Source organism: Pararge aegeria, chromosome Z (assembly GCF_905163445.1).
Source record: "Pararge aegeria chromosome Z, ilParAegt1.1, whole genome shotgun sequence".
NCBI classification, from domain to species: domain Eukaryota; kingdom Metazoa; phylum Arthropoda; class Insecta; order Lepidoptera; family Nymphalidae; genus Pararge; species Pararge aegeria.
Window position 1 is genome coordinate 19913927 of NC_053208.1, and position 27847 is coordinate 19941773.

Below are 27847 nucleotides of genomic sequence, written 5' to 3' on the forward strand. Positions count from 1 at the left end.
AGCGCGTGGGCTCGTGCGTCGCGACCTTCGACTCGCGCTTACATACATCCACAGTAAATAATATACGTATACTCCTCAAGTGCCGGCGTGCTAGCTCACTAACACCAGGAACCTACTAGGCTTTAATGTTGGTCGTATAGCACATAGTAGGAGAGAAAATTTTATTTTCAACTTTTATTACATCGTCTTAAACTTTTTCGGTGTGTGTTGCATGTCGCGTGACGGTCGGCCACGGAGTAGGGATAAAGTGACAGGCGGTCGTCAGAACAGCCGAGACCAATATAGCGGCGCCTATATTTCGCATCAACTGACCGTGTAGTGTATAGAGTATAGACTATCACTCATTAGTGCCAGTGTCCATAAAATATTGGTTACATTTATGATGAGAATGGAATTGATAATAGAATGAATGAAAATAATTGAAAAAAGATCAAAATGACTCAACGATTATAAAATATTGTTTTCAGTTTTCTTTATATGTGCATAATTTCAATCAAAATAATTGTTAAGCATTATGTACTTATGTCGTACTCTAAGACACAGAGTTCAATAAAAATATTACTTCTATCATTTCCCGTTATCATTCCCATTTTCCAAGTATAAAATTAAGATTGATGAAGCGATTTTTATACCCTTAATGGAATATTATTCCGTTTTTTTTTTATGTCTATAATGTTAAAAAAAAGTTTCACTTTTACCTTACTTTTTCATAAAACCACACTATATTTTTTTTATATTGGTATTAGTCTTTTACTGCAGTGTAACGCAACAAATAGGGGGCAACTCAGCTTGTGTTGGAATCAGAGTCTCTAAGTCTGAGGTCTATGTAGCTTAGCCTTACCCCAGACTTACTTTAGCTGGGCGAAGTCAAAATAAGCTCTTTAGATTTCAGCTGAAAGCAGGATACTACTGGGCGCGCGACTTATGTACCGCGTGTCCCATCTCAGATTCTGGGTGACATCTTTGAAATGCCTACAAAAACTGGCGTTGTAATATGATTATTTATTACTTATCATTAAAATACTCGTAAACTGGAATTGGGTTGTTTATAACGATTCTACGAGTAGTTAACTTAACCACCTACTTATCTGTAAAACAACACAACAAGTACGAAAAGTTGAGAAATAATTGTCGAAGCGAAAATTGAAATCCCTTAATAGCAGGCGAGGGTTTTATAATAGTCGGCACCAATTAGTCCCGATTATTAAATAAAAACATAAAAGTATGCGCCGGGATTGTTGTATTCTGGTATTTCTCCGGAAAACAACACTTCAGTTCAGGATTAACGAAATACAAAATGTTTTCATGATTTTATTTAATACCTTATGGCTTTATGTGAGCTATATTTATGTTTTATTCAAGATATTGAGAGATGACGTACAGGCACACGAGAGACTGCTTAATAACGTTTGTTAAGTATTTGTAATACATTTTGTTTGTTTGACCAAAGCACCTATGGACCCAAATTATATAATGTATTTTATTTAGTCCCATGCTTTAATCTAAAAAAGATTCTAAAGTAAGCTTATTGCCAAAATTAAAACACCCGATGTCCTAATAACCATAATGTTGTGCTAATAACAGTCCTCTGTTTTTTCTCGGTGCCGTGGTGTCTGTACGAATTAAAAAGAACATCTGTATGAATTTCAAAAAATTATCATTGCTTTCTACACTCGTAACTCTACAAAAATGCCGCGCGCCGTATTAAAAAAATTTGGTTATACGAATCTGCGCCATTTATTGAAGTAATTTTTTTTTTTTACAAAAAAATTAGTGTTTCAACTTTTGGCAGCACTCCGCCAGATATTTTAAAACGCTGCATAAGACATTTCCAACAAACTAATACCGGAAAAATTAAGAAAGCATTATGAAAAAGCTTCTCAATATTTTATCAACTGGGAAATATGTACTGTGTTATAAACTCATTCGCAAGTAACGGACGTTTACTTTCAACTAACTGTCTAACTAATTATTACTTACCCAACTAACTTACAACTTGCTCAAATATCTTATGCTTAAAAATCTATGTAGAGTTTTACAAAAATTGTATGAAGAGAACATCGCAGAAAACTAAATTTCAATAGTTCATTAAAATTAAAACTTATTTGGACAAAAAAATATTAGAGTATTATTCAATATTAGTTTTGATAAATCAGATTGATTTTCTACACCAATTCTGCCTATCTCAACTAACACGGGTAGCATGTGTATATGTGGATTTAAATCTCACCACATTTTGAGCATAACAGTTATTGCACGATTGCCTGAGCCGAGTTTGACCACTGCAAACATGTTTAATATTGACAACAGCAAATATAAACGTGAGCTAAAAGCGGCATCTGAAATACGTCAATCACGAGAATTTGAAATTCATTGGCATATGGAACAACTAGTTTGTGGACATGACGCTGTTTTCTGCGTAGCGTTTTATTAAGCATTGGATCTACAAAGAGTATTTATACAATTTTTTCCTAGAGTATCCAAGCTCTAGTCCAATGAGGCGTAATGCTGTATGGCATCAGCGTCAGTGGAGAGAGAGGAGAGATATTTGAATATTAGCATACGGTGAAAAAGTCTGATAACAGACCAATAATCCTGAAAAAATCCAGGCAGCAGTGGATGTTGGATGGTAGAGAAAAATTACTTTAATTTACTACTTTACTTATTTATATCTGAATTTTTTCATTCTTTAATCTAATCGGACGAAACAATGAGAGTATGGAGTTACTAAAAGAAAAACTGAGTAATTGTTTAAGTTTCCTTCAAAATAAATATCTTTTTGTGCCGGCATTTTTTTAACGTTATCAGTTGAGGGCTTGACGGAGAGCTGACCATTATGATGCAGTATATGATGGAAGTGCGCTAACCTGGAAAGAATATTCGATGCACGTAACTTGCAGTCTGATTAGGCGTTTGCATTGTATTTTGAGTAATATCGTAATATATTGTTTGACCACATGCATCCGTCAAGACGAGTTATAGTCGCGTGTCGTGGATAAGAGTTTAGGGTGACTTGTGTGTGCCCGGCCTATTAGTCTAAACAAGAAACATCAAGTAGTAACGCCCAAAGGAAACGACACACTTAAAAGAGATGCAGTGCAGGTTTCCGATAGATAGCGATGAGGGCTACTAGTATATTTTACTTAAGCATTACGAATACCGAGGTTACATTGTTTGTTTACTAGATCTAATTTCACAGCTAATCCCCTCATGTGTTCGTGCTGCCGCAATTCCTGCATCGTTTAAATTATTTACTCGTTAGCTAAAATGTATTGACGGCTCCTTAAATGGAGTCGAATTTGTTCTTGTAAATTAGGTTTGATTTTTTTCATCCCTTAGTTTAAAGATGATGTAACTTTAGGGTTGAATTTATGTCAAACATTTCCTCGTTCAATATCCGGTGCTGCTTTAAGCCTTTACTCATATAAGCTTTATATAAGCCTTTATAAGCTAAAAATATACGGATAGAGTCGGGGACCGACGGATTTTTAGGCATTTCCAACCCAAAGTCAGTCAGGGTTGGAAGGTTGCATAAAAGTTCTATATTCGGTATGAAATTAAAGTCACAAAACTTAAAATCAATCTGTATACACCACTTAAGTTATGTCATCATCATCATCATCATCACATCAACCGTTAGACGTCCACTGCTGGACATAGGTCTTTTGTAGGGAGTTCCAAGCTCCACGGTTCTGAGCCGCTTGGATCCAGCGGCTACCTGCGACGCGCTTAATGTCGTCTGTCCACCTCGTTGGGGGCCGACCAACGCTGCGCTTACCAGTTCGGGGCTGCCGTTCCCCGTTAAGTGTTAACAAACATTATTGTTGCTACAGCAATCCCTAAGGACCCCTCCTTTCTAATCTATACTTATACTAAAACTGTAACTGGAAGATTTCTGTACATTTAATATATTTTGAAAATTTTATTTAAATTTATAGGCTACTTTTTATCCCGATAAACAATAAGTTTCCTCCGGGATATGGGATGAATTTTTTTATCAATTTTACTTCATATCTCCATTAAATTTGCACCGATTTTAATCATTCTTTTTTTATTTGACAGTGTGTACTACTAAGCATGTATAGTCTAATTTTAATGAAGATCTGATGAATAGTGTTGGAGATCAAGGACAAAATTCTTCACAGATAACAGCAAGTCGCAAGGCATATTGGACAATGATAAATTGCATGTGTACCATCCTACTAATTTTATAAATACGAAAGTTTGTGATAATAGATGTATGGATGGATGGATGTATGTATGGATGGATGTTTGTTACGCTTTAACGCCACAACGAATGAACCGATTTGGCTAAATTTTGGCAAAGATACCTACAATATAGTCTGACATAGCTCATAGGTTTCTTTTTATCTCGGAAAAGCAAACAGATTCTACAGGATAGCATCGCAATTTTGTCCCCATCTGTGTTTCTAAATCCGCGCAACGGAGTTTTAGATTGACCTGGTTTTTTGGATAGGCATCATTGACGTGTTTTTTTTAAGTCGACTTATTCGCGGTCGAAGTCGCGCGGGTCCGCTAGTGTTACATAATGTTAACTAATGGATGAAAAACATAAACCTAAAGCATAAGTTCTCCATTTCTCCATTCCATTACACAGCTCCATTGAAGGAGCCGTCAAGACATTTGAGTTAACATGTGAAAATGCAAGGAGGCGAGGAGTAATGGACTGGCATGGTATGGTCACGTTAAGTTAGAAAGAAAGAACCATATTAAAAGAAAAATGTTAAATGGAACGGCAAACTGTGCGAAAAAAGATATATTTATTTAACGAGTGGATACTGAGATAAGCGAAGAGTGACTAATAGAACTGAGTGGAAGGAGGATACTTGTTGTGCTGACCACACTTGGCATAAAGGCAAGAGCAAAGACAAAAATTTCTCATGACTGTTTTTCCAATGAGAATTTTTAAAACTTGGCTTATATTTAAAAAGTCGGCTTTAATGTAATATTATAAATGCTAAAGTGTGTTTAATGTGCGCTTATAGCGTTTAAACGTATAAACTAATCAAATTGTAAGTACTTTTTAAATATATTTTACACAATTTTATTATTCCACTATACGTTAGCCCTTGCCTGCAATCTCACCTTTTGGTAAGTGATGATGCAGTCTAAGATGGTAGCGGGCTAACCTGGCTAACCTAGGGAGTATGGTAGTCATACTATCATTCCCTAATAGGTTTCTACGCGACATCGCACCGGAACACTAAATCGCTAAGCGGCACGTCTTTTCGGTAGGGTGGTAACTAGCCACACTATAAAGGAATAAAGAAATAGAAATGCCCTTTTTCACTAAACAGGGAAAGCCTGAATCAAAATACTTTTCACCAACTCCTATGTTATGAAGTTGGGCGCCGTCTAAAATTATGGCACTGATTCGGCGGATCGCAAAGTTTAGGGGACTCTTACAGTGACACTTGATTCGTACAGTGATTGATACTATATACTAACATAATTTTTTAAAATTTTAATCTGTATGCTAGCACTCAAACCTCGACGAGGCGCCTGGCAGCTCATTTTTTTTAAATATATATTTTTTAATAATAAACGTGAAGGTTAAAATGAAACATTTGTAGCGCATTCAACATTTATTTCATAATATATAACATAAGTGGAATAAAACATCTACTGTAACCGAGATGGTTACTAAGCTAAGTGTAATGTAAGATATACTAATAGTAACATTTTTTTTAATTTTTTTATTATTTTGAGCTCAAATTGGATAGCTTGGAATTGAGATTACAATACCATCAAACGGTTTTTTTTTGTTTTTATCATCTTTATTTACTTTAACTTCTACTGTCAATTAGACTCGATTACATAATGATCATCTACCTTAAAACTATCATAATAACCTTTAAATGCAATTAAAGTTGTAAGTACTACTACTTTATAGTAACGCAGCTTAGCGTGAGAATGTGGACACACCGAACATAGCAACATCGCCCCATCAAGCTTTGTCCGGTTTGTTCACATTATCGTGATATTAGACGTTAAGCTGCCCTAAAAGTATAGCTTAATGGGAATAAAAAATGATAATTTAGAAATCTCGGATTGAAATGGAACAATAGTATACGTAAAATATATTAATATCGGTCGTTAAATTACTTTTATAAAAAACTAAAATTTCGGCTAACACAAAGGTGTACGCTTTCGTCGTGACCACGGAATGCCTGTAGTCTTAAACTTAAATTAAATTTACGAGAAATATTCACGGTAATATATTTTTACACAATATTCTTAAATCACTCACTAACCTTTGGGGACGATGTTGTGAAACTAAATGGGACTTTAATTCGACATAACTGATAAGTGAATGCATATTGTAACTTATAAACTTAAAACGGTAACTAAAATTTGGTACCAAGACAGGTTATTATAGAATATTTATGAACTATCGCTAAATGACAATAATATTGTGTACCTACTGTACCTAAATAGTGACTTATCAAGTTAATTCTAACATCAATAATAATAATAATTGATTCAAGTACATACAAAGCAGAACAATAATACCTTTTCAATTAGTTTTACTTTGAAATAAATACTTCTTTTTAAATAAAATTAAACAAACTAAGATTAAATAAATATCACAGCAAAGTAACGTTATGTAAGCAAACGTCGCGTATATCCCTTTTATGTGAAGGGATTTATCCAGTAACACAGAAATCGAACTCGAGATCCACATCATCAGAGACCAGAATTGCCGAAGCCGCAGCTCGTTCGCGCTTTTCGCTTTTTTTTTTTCTATAGCGAATTGACGCTGGACGATACTGGTTGGCCATTACTCATCCATGCCGAAAAGATGTACCCTCGCCTGGATCAATAGCGGGTTTCTCAGGTAGTGGTCTATTCATCATTTTGGCAGAATTTTGTGACGCTGTTGATTTATTAGATTTAATAGTAGATGTATGTTGGGGGCTAGCGGAAGAGCTATTCAAAGATTTAGCCGAAGGTGATGCACTTGCACTCGAGCTTATTTTTTCTCGTACAGCCCGCAAGTAAGGCCCTCTAGGAATGGCTTGCTCCGCTACTACATCGGGCATAGCACCTAAATAAGATCTTTTTTCTTTGTCGCAATTAGCTATTTCGGCGTAAAGATGAACTGCAAAATCCTTGGGTTCAAAGTATTCATGAGCTAAAGCTGTTTGCCTGTTGTAAGGCGATAGCGGCATCAATTTATCAAGTGATGGGGTTCGAGTTCCAACACTGATCATTTGTTTTTTGTTCTTTCCAATTCTTGGAGTCGTACTTTGAAATGGCAATTCATAAATATTTTCTTCAATGTTAAGGATCGTTGGAGAATTGTTATTACAGTTTTCTTCAACTTTAATAAGTTCATATAAATGTTCAATCATTTCGCGGGCCTCAACGTAATTTTCTGGATCATCAAGCTTTTCTTTTAAATTTTCTAATAACTCTTTGGTAAGTTCTTCCGGTAATGTTTGAGTTGTTTTATTTTCTGTTGCTGCGATTTCTTCGGTGTACGCAGTCGGTACAGTAGTTTCTTGAATAACGTCTTGAACACGTGGTTCATTCAATCGATGCCGTTCTGAATACTCGTTCACAGATAATTGCGTTGCGTTGTCCATTCCATTGTTAGCTCTGCAAACACATAATCGGTCGCAGAAAGTTCCACATGATGAATTAGAAGATATGATAAAATTCTTTATGTTAACACAATGCCCTCTGCGCCTCATCCATCGAATGAAACTTATAAACATGATAATAATCACGCATCCTAAAACTGTTACTATGACTATGCCAATAACCTTTTTATTTCGGTCGCTTATACCTTCGTCACCTTCTTTCTTATGAGGAAATCTTGGATTTTTGATTTCCGATTTTGCCCCCAGTTCCTTGCTTTTATACGTTTCACATTGAATGCTTAAATGGTCATTGCACACATTATCGTGAAACTTTTTAAAAAGCATATTTTGTTCAGGGACGTTAAAACAACGAGCAAAGAACTCATCAACTGTACAGTAACTTTCATTTTCAAAAGGTTCACCTGAAATAGCGTTCAATCCTTTGGCTAACCAAGATGTGACGTTGCAATGGCATGGTTGTCCAAAATAGTTCCTTTTATAAATTACATTATTTGCGTTAGTAGAATATGCTTGACCAATGAAACCAATGCTTCCAGGATTAATCACTTCTATTTCATTATCCACAAATGTTAATTCATGGATCGATCCTCCTGGGGCGACAATGGCATTGGGTGCTAGCTCGTCAAACGAATTCCGTTCTATTTGAAGTTTGTTCCATGAAGACAGTTCAAAGCCTCTTTCATTAAATATACGAAAAACGCTGTCAACAATAACGACGGCGACGACAGTGGCGTTTATAGCGCCTGTTTCTATATGTTCGAATCTGGAATGAATAAAAATAAATATAATTGCGAAAAAAATATACAAAAGTAAAGAAAAAAATATATAAAGAAAATTAAAATAATTTAAAAAAGCATAAAATTAAATGGTGGAAATAAATTTGTCTTAAACAATTGTAAAACTGGTCTTAATCCATGTATTCATCCAAATATCTAGCCCTATTTTCCTCAATCGTACGCACAACAGCATAAATAAGGGTAAAAAGGACAATGAAATTTTTCAATCCTACTAACCTGGTCAACGTTATATTCAGAAAAGCAATAGCGGATTGTAGCGCGCTGGATTCAAAATCAATTATTTTGCATCCACAAAGGTGTAAATTGTTTATGAGTGATCGGGAAGCGAAAGATTCTTTGGCGATCCGGTGGAAGGTGCAGTTAATTGCCATGACAATATTATATGTATTGGCTGAGAAGGCTCCAGCGTGTACGGTCCCAACCACAACTTGTTCCAACGATATCAAAGCTGCCGAAGATCGAAATATTTGATCCGGAAAGTCAGTTTTAGCTATGTTTTTCAGGTGTATCTGAAATTTAAAAGAAATTATATTAGTATTTATTTTTTTAGTTATTGTTAAAGAATAATATTTGGTTTTAACAATCGCTTTGCCTAAATAATTCGCACCCAGCGCTTTACTTGCTATTATTACTAAAACCATACCAAGATATTTTATATCATATAAAAACGACAAACTAGGGCAAGGATTCTATTCTTTCGGTACATCGGGTATTATATTTTTAACTTGAAACTAAAGGCCATTTGAATATGAAATCTTGTTTTTCTTACAATTATATACCACAGATCCGAAAGCTCAGAATTTGTTAATCCACGAGACTAAATATGTAATAAATCAGTTTTGAGTTTGAGTACATGAACCTGCTCCGTGCTCAAATATTTGATTATAGATTTAGTTCGGTGTAATCAATATTTTTTGTTTTGTCATAAAGTAATAGGGGTGAGAAATAGTACTCAAAATGTGTAAATTCTGAATTTGGAACTAGACCCTATTACATGTGTTGTTTCCAAAACGCGTCATTTTGGAAATGACATTGAGCATCTACTGACCGTCATCCCTGGTCCGTGTTCTCCTACATTGGCTGCAGTCGGATCCAAATTGAAAGCTGCTGTTCTCAGCACCAAAAGTTCCACATTCTCAATGGCGATAGAGAGTAACCATGAGAAAGCCTCACTTCCCAAAGTAACTTTTTCGCATGAATTGATGGAAACTGACAATGGGCCTGCAATAATAAAAAAAAAAACAAATAAATAAAGTACCAATGAAGTTGATTGCCGCCGACCAGCCCCCGAAAATTTCACGCCAGTGCATGAATTCATCATCAGACATCACGTAATATTTGAATATAATGCTGTACATCTGAAACCGTTTAAGACTCTGATCCCAAGATTCATGCTGCTCTTACGGCAATGTGCGATCAACTGTGAAGGTAATTGCGTAACGATTTTTCAAAGATTAGACATTGTTTTAAAACTATAACGTGTTATTTTACCGCATTGCTAACATATAACTAATACGCCTCTATTGTCTACGACACATTCACGTTTTTGTACTACAATCGGCGTGCCGGCTGCCTCATGAGTCATTATCCTGTAAAACACGAACGCCGAGTCGGGGAATCGTATATTTTTAGATAGCGTTTTGTATTTGGACGCCCGCTACGGCAACTATTTGCTCAGAAGTTGTGACTTGTGACCAGCTCTGCAAAGAAATAGTAGTGAATTGTCAAGTTTAAAAGGTCCCGGACCCTAGGCTAGGTAGTTAAGTATTTGGTCAGTAGATTGGTTGCGATTATAGTATCGCTATGAGTGAACCAGAATCTCGGGGAGAATTGCAAAATTAGTTTCGTGTAGCTTACACGGGAGAGTATGTTTATCTTGGGTAGTATGGAAAATAATGCAAAAGTAAATATTAAATAACAATGTGTATTAATATATTTCCATAACTATATGTTAGTTCGCGATGTTTTGGCCACGTTTCTCTATAATTTAGTTTTTTTCTTTAATTATGATCTTTATCTCCGCAACTCAGTCAATTCATCAACTAAGTCTTAAGGAGGCAAGGGGGCGAAGTCGAAAAAATGTATAACTAAAACTAACAATTAATATTAAATTGTATAAGTATAAACAATTTAATATTAATTATTAAATTAAAATTTCTAAGAAACTTATAGACTAAGTAAGCGTAAAACGGGACCCTATTACTAAGACTCCACTGTCTATTCGTCTGCCGCCACCAAGTTGTATCTCATGAACCGTTATAGTTGGACGGATAAAATTTTCACAGATGACGTATTTGTGTTGCCGCTACAACAAAAAATACTAAAAAACAGAAGAAAATAAATATTTAATGGGGCAAACTTACGAAAAATCTAGCACATGAAGTAAGTAAGTAGACATACCATAATAACGGTACATATGAGATCAATCGGATAAGTAAATGTTTACGTAACGGATGGTGACCGCGGTATAAAAACCAAGCGCCCTTCACCGCATATGTTATGTTATTAATATAAAAGTTTGGCTTTGCAACTGGATTAAAACCCCCCGTAAATGGCGACAGCCAGAAATCAACCCAATGGTTGTAAAACACGGTGCGTTGTAAAATCGCGTAATGCTTTCGAACATTTAAGCTGGATAACTAAAATAGAGGGAATAACTAATGAAAATTATTAAATATCGCAGCACCGTAAAAGCTGCTACAAGGTACTTAGGCGATTAGTTATTCCGGCCGCAAGTATATAATACTTTGTACTTAGAGTGAGTAAGCCCACTGTGTGGCTACAGTTTAGAACTACTTAATTAGCAGAGAAGTGACTAACAGTAAATTGAAAGTTTCAAACTTTAAAGGAAACTGGACGGCTATACGACAAAGATGTATAAAAAATTTTATGAGTAAATATTTATATATTTTTTGCTGCAGAAGTTATTTCTAATTATAAAAAATCAGGTAGGCTGCTCAACTAACAAAAATAATGATCTGGTGGATTAAGGCGGTGGCTTATTACCATCTTACCGACAAGGACGTGCCAAGCGATATAGCGTTCCGGTACGATGCATGCCGCGTAGAACCTGATAAGGAGTATGGGTATTATATAGCCACTAAGGCTGGCCCGATATCATCTGCATCTTAAATTAGCACCATGTAAGATTGCAGTCAAGAGCTAATCGGTTGGAGAATAAAAAAAAAGATGAACGTATTGGATGAAATTAAAATATTGGAATGAAAGCTTCATATCATGTCGTAAGTAGTATGCGGTCCACTCGTAATGCTACTTTCACGAAAAAAATCAAACAATTGACTTTATGTTTCATGATATAAAGTTCACATTTCAATGGAATTCGTGTCAAGTCTGTGTTGATCTGACATGGTGTACGGAGGCCATAAAGTAATAAAAACCGGTAAGTCCGTGTAGAGCCAGTGTAGGGTTCCGTATATGCCCGTCACTATGTAATCTATAATAATAAGTATTATTAATGCAAAAGTTTGAATGGATGAATATTTGTTACGCAATCACGCCAAAACAGCTAAAACGGATCTGAATGCAATTTAGTACCAATTTAGTAGAGTCAGGAGTAGCATATAGGCTTTAATGTTCTTTTGTGTAGTATAGTCTTATTTTAGGGCTCAGAAACTAACCTATACAATACAAATTTAAATGTCCACGGACGAAGTCGCGGTCAACAGCTAGTATTAATCTATACTAATATTATAAAAAGGAAAAACTTTTTGTTTGTTCGTATTGAATCAGAATTAAAATATCGTATCCTCATTTAGAAATTGAAATTTTATTTAGAGAAGAATTTTGAGTTTTAGTATCACGATAATATATAACCTTCTTATTTATAAAGAGGGATTGTTATTAAAAGAGCTTAGTCAATAAAATGATCCGTGTAAGTTCAAACGACGCAGTTAATAATTAGTCACCGTTCGCTGCAAACTCGGTTATTTCAAGGTGCAAGGTTCAGGTTTAGCTAGCTCTCGTATTTCCACTCTTAGTAGTTAGCACGTTTCTACTATTTACTTGTAACATGAAAATAATGACGATTCTGTGGTAGGTACACACACATATCTTAGTTAAAAACTAAATTGAGAAACCACAGAAGTGCCATTGATTTGACTATGTCACACAGTATTTTTTTAACCACACTAGCCTAGCTGTCACCACCCCTCCTCGGAAAATGGGCAGAAGTGTTCTCTGTGCTACTACTACCATCTACTGCGGTCATTAACCCAGTGAATGGTCATTGGTGCAAAACCACCCACCAGAGGGTTAGACATATCCAGCAGTGGACTGTTATTGAGTATTGACGTAACCCACTCCAACACACAATTTTAATTCAATGAAATCGTTCCAGTCCTTGAGCATAAGTTCTGTGGTATACCTACCAGTCGTATGCACAGAATAATTATATGTAGAAAGATTTATACATTCATAATTCTTCTGAAATATTAGTGTTATTAAAGTGACAAAGATGACCCATACCGAGCTTTATGATTCTATAAGAAAATCAAGTTTAAACTTGACTCAGTGATTTCATCAATTGAGTTCTGAGAAATTATGTGACGGCCGTGATTATATTTGTGTTCGGATATATTCCCATAATATTTTGATTGTTTCTAGGAAAATATTAACATTATGAATTATAATTAAATGCAACAAAATTTATACCTAAGTATAAAAGGTTCGTATACCGAGGGTATCGTACCTCGGAAGGAAAGAAGGTTGTGGTCTAAGTTGTTTTAAAATACTGTGTAATGGTTACAACAAAAAGAAAAAAACGGCTAAGTTTACTGTGGGCTTCTTTGACCCAGGTGCGTTGGGAATCATCATAATACCATATATCACAATAAACCGAAATATTATTTACGTATAGGCGAATGTTTGTAGTAATAGAGAAGTATTTCGTTTAAAAGAAGGAAGAGTAAGGGCAATTCATCGTGTGAGAGGTTTTTTTTGTTGATAATGTACAATGCTGTTTTCATTGTGCGTCACTGCACGCACAGCTTCGGTACACATGTTCGAAAGAAACAAGGCATGACGGTGCATCGCGTCTGTCAGGAAACTATAAAAGATCGATGATCACTCTAACTTATAAACCGTTTCTATGTCATTGCGAGTGACTGTAATTGTTGCCTTACCTATTACCTTCGTATCTTTATGTCAACTTACTCTGTAGGCAGACTATCTATTTGCATTTTTAATGTAGCATATTTCTCATAAATATAGTAGGTTACAACCTGGGAAATTGCCTTCACATGTTTTTAATATCTCGTCTTTAAAATGGGTCATTCTGTCGGACATTCTCATGTGCTAGATATATATAGATATATTTAAAACCGCTGTAACTGGTCTGACGGCGACGTTTTAACTCAGAATCTCTCTTAAGCCTTCAATTCACTCTTTCAAGACTAATCACTGCGTTGTACTGGACTTCTAAGTAAAATGTATGTTATAGATTGTTAAAAGCTTTTGCCTTATAGAAGTTCCACCTTTTTTAACTCAAGGCATGTCACACTGTCGTTTATGAATTATTGAGATAAAAACATCCACGTATATTCAAAAATGTTCATAGCTATACGATAAACGCTGTGCGGCCAAATATCGATAATGAGATGGGTTACATATTTTAACACATTTTTTTAATATTACGACATTATAACTACTCATAACGCGGGTTAGCACTCAGTGAGTTAAAAAGTTGAAAAAAGAAACGTGTCGATAATCGCGTCCATCCGGCAACGGTGCCATTGGCTTTAAACCGGTTGGCACTTGCAGCGCTACCTCGCTCTACACTCTTACAATTCATCCCTCCATAACTCGTTTTATCTGTCAGGGGACATATTCTAAGACCGTATTTACTGATCGTGTGCTTTCCTAGGAAGTGGCTATACGTTTTTGAACGGTGGCCTTTTAAGTGTTTTCGTATGATTTGTATCGTTATCAAACGCGCCTAAAACAGTCCACTGCTGAACTAAAGGCCTAATAACCCCGCTGAGCAGACGGGTTGGTTGTCGTAGTATATATATAAGTAGTAGCACAGAGAAGGCTGCTGCCTGTTCTCCATTATATTCCCTTAGTCGCCTCGTACGATTCCGGGAAGAGGTGGGGCTGTGATAACTGTATATCTGATCTGCCATACCACACGTTAAAGGCTCGGTTGTTTCGCAATGACATCGTGTTTTTTTAACCCATATATTCCTATTTTCCCGATTCTATTGTAAGAGACTTTAATATACATAAGAAATATGAAAGTTGCAACGACAAAGTACTGTTGCGTATAATAATTCGCATTGGCTTTTGAATGCTCGCAACGTGCTAATGATCAATCCTTATAGAAATATACCTCGCAAAGCAGTCGCAGGCAAGACCCGATAGTTTGTGTAAGTTGGCAATATCTAAATATATCGGTAATATCAATATCAATGCATATTAGTAATTAATGTTAACTATCTGCTGTAGATCGTACTAATTAACGATTTTAACAATAATATGCATGTCTTGAACTATTGTTTGGTTACTAATGTATATAATGTTTAGTTTACTAATGTTATGGTTGTTTTGATTAGTTTTTGTTAAAAGCTACAAGCTATAGGTATAGTTAATTTTCGCGTCAACAGAAAAATAGTGTCAAAATACATTAAATCAGGGTATTTTTCGCAAAGCGGATATAATATTTCCTATTTGAAAAAGAGTACATACATAAAACCGGTACAGCAATATAGTTCAGTGGTATTCATAAATTAGATATCTACTTATAACAATATTGTTTTACATCAAGTTAGGTTTAGGTTGAATATGATTTTTTTTTTTTTTCAATTAATAAATTTTTAATATTTATACATTTCTACTAATTTCTGATTGCCACTGGGTAAATCATAGATTTAAGAAAGATAAATAAGAATAAAATTACCTCTTAATTTGTTAAAGGCCTGTGGTTCAATATCGAGAGAGGTGCACCACTTGATATCAATGTAGAGGTTGACAATGTTCAAATCGACTGCGGTAAAACTCTTCATCGTAACGAATTGGTTACTGGTCAGATGGATATGACGGACATCCTTGAGTCCTGACATTGAACTCATCTCAATGACTACCTCCTGAGCGCCAGTCACTATGAGTGTGTCAGTGTTTGCGGGCAGATCTCCATCGCGCAGATGAAAAGCCTAAAACAAAGAAAAAACAATAAATTAAGAGTGCACCTTCATTATTTTATTTTCCATATAATTTAGACATACCGTCCTTTCATGTAGGTATCGCTACTATGATTTGTACCAAACACCTTATCTCTACAAGAGTAGCATATTTTTAGGGACAATTTGCAATTTAAATAAAATTGCTTTTGTTTTAGTAATTATACTACGAGTAATTATTACCCATCATGCTTCTTTATAATAGGTAGGTATCTCTCGGTTTTGTCTGTTATCGCTAATGTACCTATTTGTTGGAAGAATGACTAACGTAGCTGAGGGCATAATATTTTGTTATCAGTTACATAAAATATGCTTATTTTTGTTGATAGTTTATTAATAAGGTTAGCATATGAATAAACCGGTGTTTAATTAATTTACACAAAATTTATGATTTCTAAAACTAAACCGATGTAGGATAAGAATGGATCATATTATATCAAATAAGTATTATAGCTTAAAAAGAAATATTTGAATGGTAAATCATTTCCACCAAAACCTTTTTATGATCATTGTAATAAAACCTTAAAACAGGATTTCAGAGCCCTAGGCAAAAAATTGCCTTAAAATCCGACTAGTATTTTTCAATATAATAGTAACAAAGATATGCACACAACACATAGAAACAATTTCTAACGCTTGATATATTAACCATCTCATGATTGAACTACGAACTATGCGTTTTTGTTAAGTTACTTAACTTATTACAAAAAAAGTGAGAGTTTTTTCAAACGACTTTCATCAATTGTTGTTAATTCTAACCAGCAGACAAATATCCGTTGCCTTTATTCATTAACTGCAGTGTCACAGCCTATGGACAAAAGGAACACAGATTTAGCGCACGCTTCAGACGGTATGCTATCAGTTTATTTCGTTATTCCTAATAAATTCTCACCTCCCGATGTTTGGGAACAAATATAATTTGGGAACGGTAAAAATTGTATGAACTAAAAAAGGAGTGGAATCTATTGACACGTCCGCTTTCTTATGTGATTCTGAATAAAAATAGACTCGTGCAGTCAAAAATCATTCACCAGTATATTCGAGAATATAATATAATATGCAGGATTATATTAACTGTTTTATAGTATGAAATATGGTACAGAGTTACTAGTATTAGTTTATAATTAAGTTATGTCTTGCCTTTATTCGTTACGTTGGACCTAAATAGCTAAAGTTTAGTTCTTTTTAAGACGTAGATCATAGGCGTACATTACTGCGAGGAAACTCCAAAGGTCAGATATTCTAGGTGGACGAAATCGTTAGTCGCAGTTAGGTAGATATTAATCTCAGTCGATCTAATCTATACCTATATACCTCGAATTTTCAGTAAAGTAGGGAAAAAAAACCGGTCACATAAGTCGTGTCATTTATGTAAGTTATCTTAAGTTCATGTGCGTTAAGTTGCGTATTATTTTCTGAGTCAGAATCTGGTTTGAGCCGTTACGTTTTGCAATAACGAGATGTATTCCGCCTTTTATAGAACAAGTGATATTCACGTTATACCTGCTGTTTGTCGCCTCTGTTTCTTTTTATTACAAAGACCGAGAAAATGTTGTTTTTAATTCATTTTAAAATTATTTTTATTTGTAATTTTACATAATAATGTTTATAATTAACGTTCACAGGACTTTCAAAGATATACTAAAGTCTGTACATATTATATTCTGTTTATTAGGATAACAGTACGAGCCGGTTATTGCTTAACGAATCATGCGATTTTATACGAGAACCCGTTTTTTATAGGCCCGTTTTATAACTTCGTAGCGTCGTCGTCTAAAAGACTTGCATTTGTTAACAATTGCAACGTATATCGGAATTACAGTTACTGCTGGACCTTGGACTAATTTTCCATAAGTGCCACATTTGAAAATGGTTACGGAAGAATCGGCGAATACAATGCCCGGAAAATTTCTCGAGCCAGGACATAATTCAATTGAAACAATACATGGGCGTGATCTACTCTATGGGATTCATATTATAATATAAATAGAGCTAAATTCTTTATTAAAACCGGTCATATAAAATTAATATTTCATTTGTTAAGTTTAATTAAAATTTGATAAACTATGCGTTCCAACGTTGCACTTTGATTTTTATATTGTACCCATACGCGTAATTTTGTTTGCTGATAATATAAATATTGCTGTCTTTTGGCATAAAGTCTATGATCATATAACTAGTAAATTTCTAAGAATATCTACTTCGAATTTTCGTATTTATTTAGGTAGTGAAGTTGTTTTTAGAATTATGAATAAGTGAATGCCGCCTAACCGGTATGAGGCCACGTGTGACGCTAGGCCGGGCTGTGCGCTGCGGTACGGTGCGGTGCGGTTACGGCGTTCCACATGCATATTGTAAATAATGCTGGTCTGTTACGAGATAATAGCGTACCGTGTTTGAACTAATTGCTGAGGACAAGTGCCTCCCACTCTCAATGCTTAGTTATAATAGCCTGCCTTGACACAGGCTCCACATAATACTTCGTTCTTCTGACGTATTCCAATACTATTATACCTACATCATCGGGTTCGTAAATTATCGACATCTTCGGTTATAAGTACCTAGAGCTAATATTCTTTATCTTCCTCAACCTAATTTGTCTCAATGCTGGTCCCAGGCCTTCTCTTTCATGATAAAGAGTTAAGAACTTTCTGCTGCAATGAAGGTTTTGTGTTATGGGTACTAAGATGACTGATGAATATTTTTATGAATAGTATACATAGATATTTATAATATACAGATAAAAACCCAGACACTCTAAAACAATCATGATCATCATACAAACATTTTCCAGTGTGGGAATCGAACCCAAAGCCTTGGACTCGGAAAGCAGGACCACTGCCCACTGCTCCAATCGGCCGTCGTAGTGTAGATGAGGTGAAGTGAGATTATAAAGTGTAGCTCAAGACAACAGGATACTAGTATATTCATTTTATAAGAGATTGAAAGTATCAAAAGTATGAGACTTGGTTATATTGATCGCTTTAAATTATAAAATCAGGTATCACAACAGGTTTTCAGTTCAAATCCTCGAGCGAATGGGTAGGCAAAAACGATAAGTTAAAGATAAAAAAACTTGTTATATTGATGAGTATTCGAAACGCTCTGCACCTATTTGTCAGCAGAGTTCAAGCTATATTGCTTTGTTGGCTAATTAAATCCGTTTATCGAATTATGAATTATATTAGTATTATCTTATAATGATACTCTATTGATAAAATCTGTGCAGATTAGTAAAACATTTGACTGTAAAAAACTACACTAGACTACAGTACAACTATTAAAATTATTAAAATGGTCTTGTGGTCCTTTAAATTAATGTATTTTTTTATAACATACTCAAGTAATAATAAAGACATGACTCTCGTTAATGTCGGTGAAAGTTTTGACGTAATAATCGTCTCGCAGACATGTGAAACTTCATCTCTATTTGAATAACGTTCTTTCATACCCTTATTTTTTACTATGTATCACTGAATCGTAACCTACTAGGTAATTAATTAATGTGCCGTAATATGTATATCGAAAGTTTTTTCTAAACACTACCGTTGGATATGTCAAATAACACAATCTTCTCGTCTACACTTGAGGCTCCACAAAAATTCTTAAATTATTATTATTCGGCTTATAATTATTAATTTTATATACTTATATAAAAAAAAAAGGTTCAATTTAAATAATCAAAGCTAAAATAATCTGACGATAAACTATTGCTGTTATTTAGGTCGTATGTGAAGGTATCGCCGAGTCGTTGGTTCGTCGCGGCCGCAGGAAGTGATCTCTCATTACGGTTTTTTTATGGTTTGTTCGTTGCTCTCGCGGGCGCCCGCGTGGCATATTCCCTGCTTACGAGCGCAGTGCACGCTCCATGTGTTTATAAGTATACTAGCTGCTCTCCGCGGTTTCAACCGCGTTTACTTTGGTTCGTAACGAACTGTTATTAAGCATATCATTAGCCGCGTGGGTGTACTTTACTCAAGGACGCTTAACTCCCTTTCCGTACGTTTTTTATTTTTTTATTATCTCCTAAACTATAACTATATATGTCCAAATAACCTTATTTATAGCTAATATTATTACAATTGAAATAAAATATATCGTATGATAATTTTCGCTAAAGCAGTTTTCTTTTAGTAAAGAAATTAATAAATTTGTTTTCTTGGATTATGAGTTTATCGATTACACGCAAACAAACAAATATTTCCACTTTATAGAATTAGTATAAATGTTTCTACATTTCTAAGGTATCAGAAGATGATGTAATATTTATTTTATAAAGAAACAAACATTTTAGTAACGTGCAGCATTGGCAGCGATTGGATTCATAGCTTATTTCTATTGCTCCAGTTAATATTGACACTGGAAATTTATTTACTTATTCCTACAATCTTATAACAACATCAAACATGAACGAACTTGCAAATATTAATTAAAGTACGACTAACTATTATGTAGTAATCTACATAATAAATATGACCTATTGAAATTTTATGTCAAAATAGCAAATTAATATGCTACTTAACAGTATATAATAAATAACAGCTTATTGGGCAAAATAAACATAAACTTAGTCTTGTTAGGGATAAAGAAAGAATTTATTGATACTACAAACACAATTAAGTAATGCATATTAAAGTTAATTCAGTAATCTGGTTAGTAATGCCGATACTCGTAGAGTCATACACAACATTATTTATTTATGGAAAATGCAATATAGTAAGAATGTTATTGTGTTCTTCGGGACCAAGGATTTTTCATTTAATTTGACGTCGAGTAATATCATCTAGCTAGTAATAACTCCAAGCTTTTGTAAAGAGGGAATATAGGAATTTATCCATATTGCCTTGTCAAGGAATCGTATTTCTGTAAACTTTGCTCTTTAATATGTATACATACGAAATATCAGCTTCCGTATGTTTATGTAGGCGAAACGAAATTAGATTATAGATTGCCTTGAATTTTTTAGTTTTTCTTACAATTATTAATAATAATAATAAAAAAATAAATTTTATTTCAGGCATAGCCCAATTAAGAAAAACTAAATAAGTAACACATTTTTCTTCTTTTGTGTGTTCGTGTCTGAAACTACCAGTCGGATTTAAAATTTTATATCGTGAATTGGCTGTAGTATTACACTTTTCGTAGTTGACGCGGCTATACAGCTAGTACTAAATGTTACAAATGTAGGTGAGCTTCGTCATCGCAACGTTTTGTTACTTGATACTTGAGTACTACTAATGTAAGTCAGTACACTGTACACAGATGATGTTCTGCAAATTTACTAGACAATAGGCCGCTGGGACTCAGGGGCATGATGCAGACACTAATTAGTTTCCGGCTCGGTATTAATACAGCCGTAGTTTAAAACAAGCGTTAGAAGACGAATCGCGCATTTTTAAATATTAATAATCATTTACAATGTTCAGGGGACAAACTAATGCATTGATTGCGAGTACCTACCCAATTTGCTGTTCATTATTTAGGAGGTCACATGACCGAGCTCTTGATGATTGCCCTATTGATAAAATTATATTACCACTGTCTAACAGTGATTACATGTTATCTTTTAAGCGACCATGATTTTTGTAATGTAACATTTAAACATTTGATTTTAGGTGGATTTGGTCATGACAAATTTTCAATTCGTATATTATACTAAATCATTATACAGATACATTTCTTAGAAGTTAGGGGATCAATCAGTTGAACATGCCCTTGATTTTAATAGGAGGTGACTATTTATAAATTTGTTATCGCTGCTGCGTTGTTTGAATATAGGTGTTTCAGTATTAAAGTGCTAAGATTTGCCAAAATATAAATGGAATAACGATATTTTCGTACTTTGTAATCTGTTATATATGTAGTATTTTCCTTACTTGTTCTACGCTTAGGACAAAATTGAACGATATTTTTAAATAAGTAGTCATAGTTTATTCTATCTTTTATTATATCTATAGTTAGATTGAGATGGAACATTCGACATTACAAAATATACTATTGTACGCGTTATAACAATATTCTATCGGTCGAATCATTTCTGATTTCAAATATATGGAAAAGTTTAAGAGAGAGGTTACTCGGTAGCTGTACTGAAGTGCGTTGATATATTCTTGATTTAATAAAAGCTGCAGTACGTACTCTATTGGGAATACCTATTAGAAATGTGATATTTTAGAAAAAGAAAATGCCGTTTGGGAATTTGTCCCTACTGGGCAGCAGTACTATTGTACTTAAAATGATCCACCACATATATATACACTGCACTGATTAACCATGTTTACGAACCGAGCTATATTATTATTTATAGTGCAAGAATAAACGGGCTGTGCGTAGGTAACTATCACTCGTAAACGGTCGTTGACACATACAAATTTCCTCACTAAATCGTGATAGTCGTGCGTATGTATCAGTTTGGCACGAGCCGTAGTCCTCTACGAACAACTATTTCCCACAACTTCATAATTAATGAAACAATATGTTCGTTTCTTTTTATTGTTTATATGCATATACATTTTTTTCTATAAAATTTAGGTACCTATATTTGTAACAATTCAATTAAATCGTAAATAAAGTGTTAAGCATCATCATCATCATCAGCCTAATCATTTTCCGACTGCTGTGCATAGACTTATCTCTTAACAGAAGATGATGTTAGGTAGGTACATAGCTAATATCCACCATGCCTCTAATGCGGGTTGCCAGACTTAGTTGACGAACGACTCATAGGTAACGTTTATTATCAATTGTTAGTGATAATGACCGCGTAGCGCTCATACGAAATCCAAAATACTTAACATAAAAAGGGAAAGCAAGTAACTATGTAGTTAAGGCTGACATCACACTCGCTGCTCTCGCCTAACCGCCCGTCTAGTCGTTGTATTTATCTTTATGAAAGCTCAGAACTCTAGCTCGAGTACGGTATAAGAAGTTGCTCGAGATTACTTTTACAGAGAAATGTGTATAATTAAAACGAACAAATTATAAAAAAATCAATATAGATTTGAATTATCACAGTTTTACACTGCACACAGAAAACAAAGGTGGTTTTAGTTATTTTAAAGTAAAGTTAAACAAATATTTATTTGTTTATATTTTTTACCGTCTGGTCCTTGCCTATTTCCAAGTAGCTACGGGAAATTAGCTTGTATAACCGTTTGGTCGCTCGCGCGTTTCAATGGACTGTTCAGCTTCCAAAAAATAGCTTTAACTACTATGTGTCGCTTGTGGCCAGTCTATAGTTAAATTCGCGAGTGGGTTGGCGCTGCAAATAGCTTGCGATCTATTCGCAGCTGTCCGTACAACGCATAGTGCTGTTTCTCTCTCACAAACTGTGCGAGCAGGACAGCCTTATGCCAGACGGCAATAGAATATTTAGGGCAAATAGTTTTGACCATGCCGGTGAATGTATTGCATTAATAATTCGTTAACAAAGCAAATCATACCTGTACGAACTTCCAAACGCGATTTGTTAAAATGAAAAGGGTTTGGAATAGTTCTAAGTACTCTCTTGCATAGTGGAGTGCGTGTTTCTTTTATTTGTTAGTAAGTTGAGTAAGAGGTTTCAATTCCAGATTTAGAGCTACTAGCACTGCGGAAAAAAAAAACCGCGCGATTCCTTTTTCGCAATTTAAAAATAGAAACACGCATATGCAATTTTAAATTCGCTTGAAATCTAATATCTGTGGTGGGTAAACAAATCTTACACTGTCTCAATCTGCATTGAGATTTAATAAGTGCGAATATTGTTTTGTCCATTGTAGGGGCATGTTAAGGCGTAAACTCCGTGACCATTAAAAGCTCTGTCAAAATTCGCGACGAAATTTATTTGCAGCGTGTGTTAGTTGAAATTTCGTGCGCGAAATGTAAATCGCGGGAATAAAAATCGTGCGGACTTATAAAAAGTTCCGTATAGCTCATAATGTTTGCTAAATATCCGTCGCGGAAATTTAGACCGCGGCGGTCAGAACCCCATTTCCTAAAACTTTTACCTTTAGACCAAATTAACCGATTATAAGTGTAACCCTTTCCAGGTTAGCGCGCTTATCATCTTTAGAAAGTATCTTCATTCACCATTAGGTGAGGGAGAAGTTAAAAAAAACATTTATTTCAAGAATGCCTACTTTAATGGTGTTCGTAATAACTCTACCAAAGTTTAAAAAGCTGATGCATACTACCGAGCAAAAGTCAGTAAGAAACTCAGTGAAAACTTAATGTATGTCATATAATAAAATAGACTACTACTCGAGATTTGGTAGTCATTCTATTGTTCATGGTTCCCAGGTAGTAATACTGCCAACAACTAACAAAAACGATATCACTCATTCATTAACTAATGCGGGTAATGACTAATAAGAGATAATGAATTTCAAAACTTTTTGCCAGTGTCCGCTTGACTATTTAAAAAGTAATTTCATTTCGTTCACTAAGGTAATTGCTTAGTCTATCGATCAGCTAATGATCTCGTAAATATCTATTTAAATCTGCATTAATACAATTGATCCGCCCTGAACAAATACATTGTGTCTCGAGGACAAACCATTTACATTTTATAAACTTGTTTTTTATTTAAATTTTATAAGCTATCGTTGATTATTTTCAGCTATTTACATATGACGAAAATTACCTACACCAAGTTTTTCCTGTCCCCAAAAAATAAATATTCTGACCCATATTTGTTGGTTTGGGCGTGCCACCCCAAAGAACCTTTTATAAACTTCAAGGTACGTCACTTTCGGCCTGCTATAAATTTAAACAGTAATATTGTTTGTTAATTTGTAGTACTTAAGCTCCTTCGTTCAGTAATAATCAGGACCGACAAAATAGATCAAGTGCTACTCCCCCATAATAAACTCGTTCATCTGCTACTATTAATAAACTGTCTTAAAATTGTGACGACTGTTTGTTTCTAATTCAATGTGAAAATATTTCATGCATATTATAGACATAATCATTTTTAATTAAAGTTCGCTGAAAGTAGAGCTAGGTGGTCCGATGTAGAGACTACAGTGGCTTTTGAGAGTTGTTAATTGAGAGACATGAGCAAGAATTAAGCACAGCAGCCGGCTTTTTAACGTCTCATAAGACGTTCGTTCAACGCGTGTGTGTGTCAAGAGTTGTCAGCCGGGAATCGTGTAGAGACGAAAATTACGCTTGTCCGTGTGGCCCGTACACGAACGAGTCATGGCCCGGGGGCACGGCGGCGAGGCGGCGAGACACTTGTTGCTTAGGACTCAGTGTCGGGTTCGTGAACTGTTGCTCGCAGGACTAAATTACGGCCTGTTTATAAGCTCACACATAATAAGGGATCGACGTCAGGTAGTTTCCCTTTGTTTGTTTTTCTGTATCTTCACGTTTTTATCATAACTGTGGCTTAGTGTTTTTATTTTGGTAATTTGGCACCGTATTCTTTGAATGATGATATACAATATTGTTATTTCAATGTATGATATCCGAAGGGATCTATTGTAATTTTTCAAGATTTTTTTAAGATTATTACTGCAACTAATGCTTAGTTAGCTTAGTTCCCGCACTTAATTTTTATACCACAATAGTGCTTAATTGGCTAATATATTTTATTCGTTGTTGTGTAAGTTGGGGTTCTCACTTTTCGTACCTACGTCTCGCGGCTGCGGGCGCGTTGTGGGCACAAAATGCTTAGCCGATGCGGTGCACCTCGGCTGCCGGTTTTTACTTTAAAGGTTGGGTGTATTTTAAGTTACCTCTACCACGATTTAATTATTTTCCGCGGATAAAACTTTTTAAGTTCGGTGCAAGTTTTACCTTTTATCTTGCTGATGAAAAATTGATTGTGCGTTTGATATTATTTCGCGACCGCGGCCGCTAACCTCTGGCAAGTTTACGTGAACTCGCATCCTATATAATTGCTGCGAATATGTACGTAGCAACCTATTAGTAGGAACGTACGCAGCCACAATGCCTACCGTCGATATTTCCGATCATAATTAGATACCGAAATGAATTAGTAAGTATTAAGTCAACGAAACTAGTTGGTCAGTGTACCGTTCTAAGGAAAACCATCAGCGGAAAAGTATTTTTAAATTTAAGCCTACCGAAATTACTTTATTGCTTCCGACTAAGTTTTAAGTAATTAATTAAGTTTAGTTAAGATTAAATACAAAATATTTTTAGGTGTCGATTTGGAATCTAGGGCGTCGCTGTCCTTCCAATGCTTTTAGCTATTGAGGCTTAAATTAATATAAAACTATCACTTCACTCAAAATCACAGCTTATATCTAAAGAAATAAAATTCCGTTGGGCCTTTTGTTAACTGTTTGTGTAAGAAAACTATCAAATAATACTGAACTATGGACTAAAAGTAATCTGTGAATTGAAAGATAATGATGATAAATAATGTACCTATAGTTTGTAATACATGCTTTATTCACTTTGTTCCTAAAGTAGGTACGTATGTTGATTTTCCATTTGAAATTTTCTTTGAGAACTTTCAAATAACACTGGAATAATATAATGTAATGTTAGATAAGATATAATTTCGTTATAATGTGTAACGGTAATGTCGTGTTCACTTTGTCCGGAATCGAACTTGGTACCTACCTGGTTATATGGGACCGTGCAATTAATCTTTGTTTGAGAAGGATGTTTCGCTGGCGTGCACTCGCAGTAAAAATTGGTTTTGCATAGGCCTGGCCCTTGACCATTGGCAGCAGCACTAAGCGCCAAAAGCGCGAGGAACGCCGGAAAACGCGACATTGCGTTTTAACGCATACAACCGCGCGTTGCGAGTGTCATGCACGGACTGCCGCGGTCCGTGCCGTGAGCTTGATTGGAATGAGCGGCCAGTGCAACAGCCGCGTCGCTTGTTGACGACTCGACACTCGCACTCTCAGCTCGTGACTGCTGGGGCCTGGCCACTCGTCACTAACTCCTGAATCCTGCCTCCTCCCTCCCTGCCTCCAACCTCCTGCATTTACCCTCCTGCCTCCCTGCCACCAACCTCCTACCCCCGTCCTCCACCGCGGCCTCCGTAGGAGTTATCTCACAATAGTAGCGCAATATCGATGATGAGATTCAATTAGTACCTATCATTCGCATCGATGCATTATTTTGCTAATTGCTACCAACATAATTATCCCTCATGAAACTATATGTATACGTGATCGATTTAAGATAATTGCAATGAGTGTGTCCAGGGGTACTACAAATAGTTTAACATGTCATGTCAAAATTAATTTATTTTGAAAACATAGGTATCGTACTGTTACTAACGAGTATGTATTTTGTATACTTTGACCTTGCTTTATTAGTTCGAATTGTCGGCTAGGGATAATCTCTTTTATCAAAAAAAAAAAATCTCAATATTATTCCGTAGATACGAAATAAGAATGCGTTGTCCATCCTCGTGTCTCGGAGAGAACGCTTTAATGTAAGCGGTGGTCATTATTAAGATTACGACGAAAATCGTATTATCTTAATAAAAAGATTTTGTCATTATATTCTCAATCGACGCGTCTAACAATAGACATTATTTTATGAGGATTTCCAAAGATGATCTTTATTACAATTTGATGTAGTCTGGCTACCGAATAGAGCGTTCATGCAGTGAATCTATATCCCAGTACCTTTCAACGCCTTTTAATCTGAGCTGAGTGCTCAATGCCTCGTTAGTATCGGAGCTAGTAGAGCTATATTGGCTACTATGGTTTGTCTACGGATTTCCTCATTAACCATTTGATCGCGCTGAACTATTCCGAGCAGTCTTTTCCTCGTTATTATAGGCCTGTTTCTTCACCAAGCGTTCATCTAAAATGCACACAATGCGAAATCTTAAGAAATTAGATTTTCCGCGAAACTGCGAATACATTGCAATAAGATATGACATAATAAAAACATTACAATACATAATAACATTATAATATAAATTTATAAAAATAATACAATTTATAGTATTATATAAAAAAAAAATCATCAGGTATTCGCTCAAATGTGGTTTTTAAAAATCACCACCAAACTACCTAGATATTTAAAGGTTTCAAGGTAAATTTTTCAATATATTTAAATTCAGTTTATTAATTCACAGTTGTGGATAATTTTCCAATAAATTTATCCAGTAAATCTTGATTAGCTTCCTTCGACCACATTTAACCAGTAAATTTATTGCCAAAATTTTACAATAAACGGAAATCGAACCGGGTTTCACTCAGCTTAAATAATTTTTACCTATTTGATCTTAATTCTGAAAAAAGCCGCG

General features: G+C 35.0%; 2 protein-coding genes across 2 annotated transcripts in view; one reads left to right on the plus strand and one right to left on the minus strand.

Annotated features, from left to right (window-relative positions):
• The window catches only part of LOC120636431 (E3 ubiquitin-protein ligase highwire), a 149254-nt gene that overhangs the window by 72623 nt on the left and 48784 nt on the right, over positions 1–27847 (plus strand). The gene's annotated exons all lie outside the window — the stretch shown is intronic.
• Positions 5600–26479, minus strand: LOC120636432. The gene is made up of 5 exons (XM_039907909.1): positions 26194–26479; positions 15339–15591; positions 9474–9646; positions 8642–8934; positions 5600–8391 (listed from the first exon to the last, which is right to left on the minus strand). Exons 1-5 carry the CDS (start codon positions 26347–26349, stop codon positions 6807–6809), a joined length of 2460 nt encoding a protein of 819 aa, XP_039763843.1. The 5' UTR covers positions 26350–26479; the 3' UTR covers positions 5600–6806.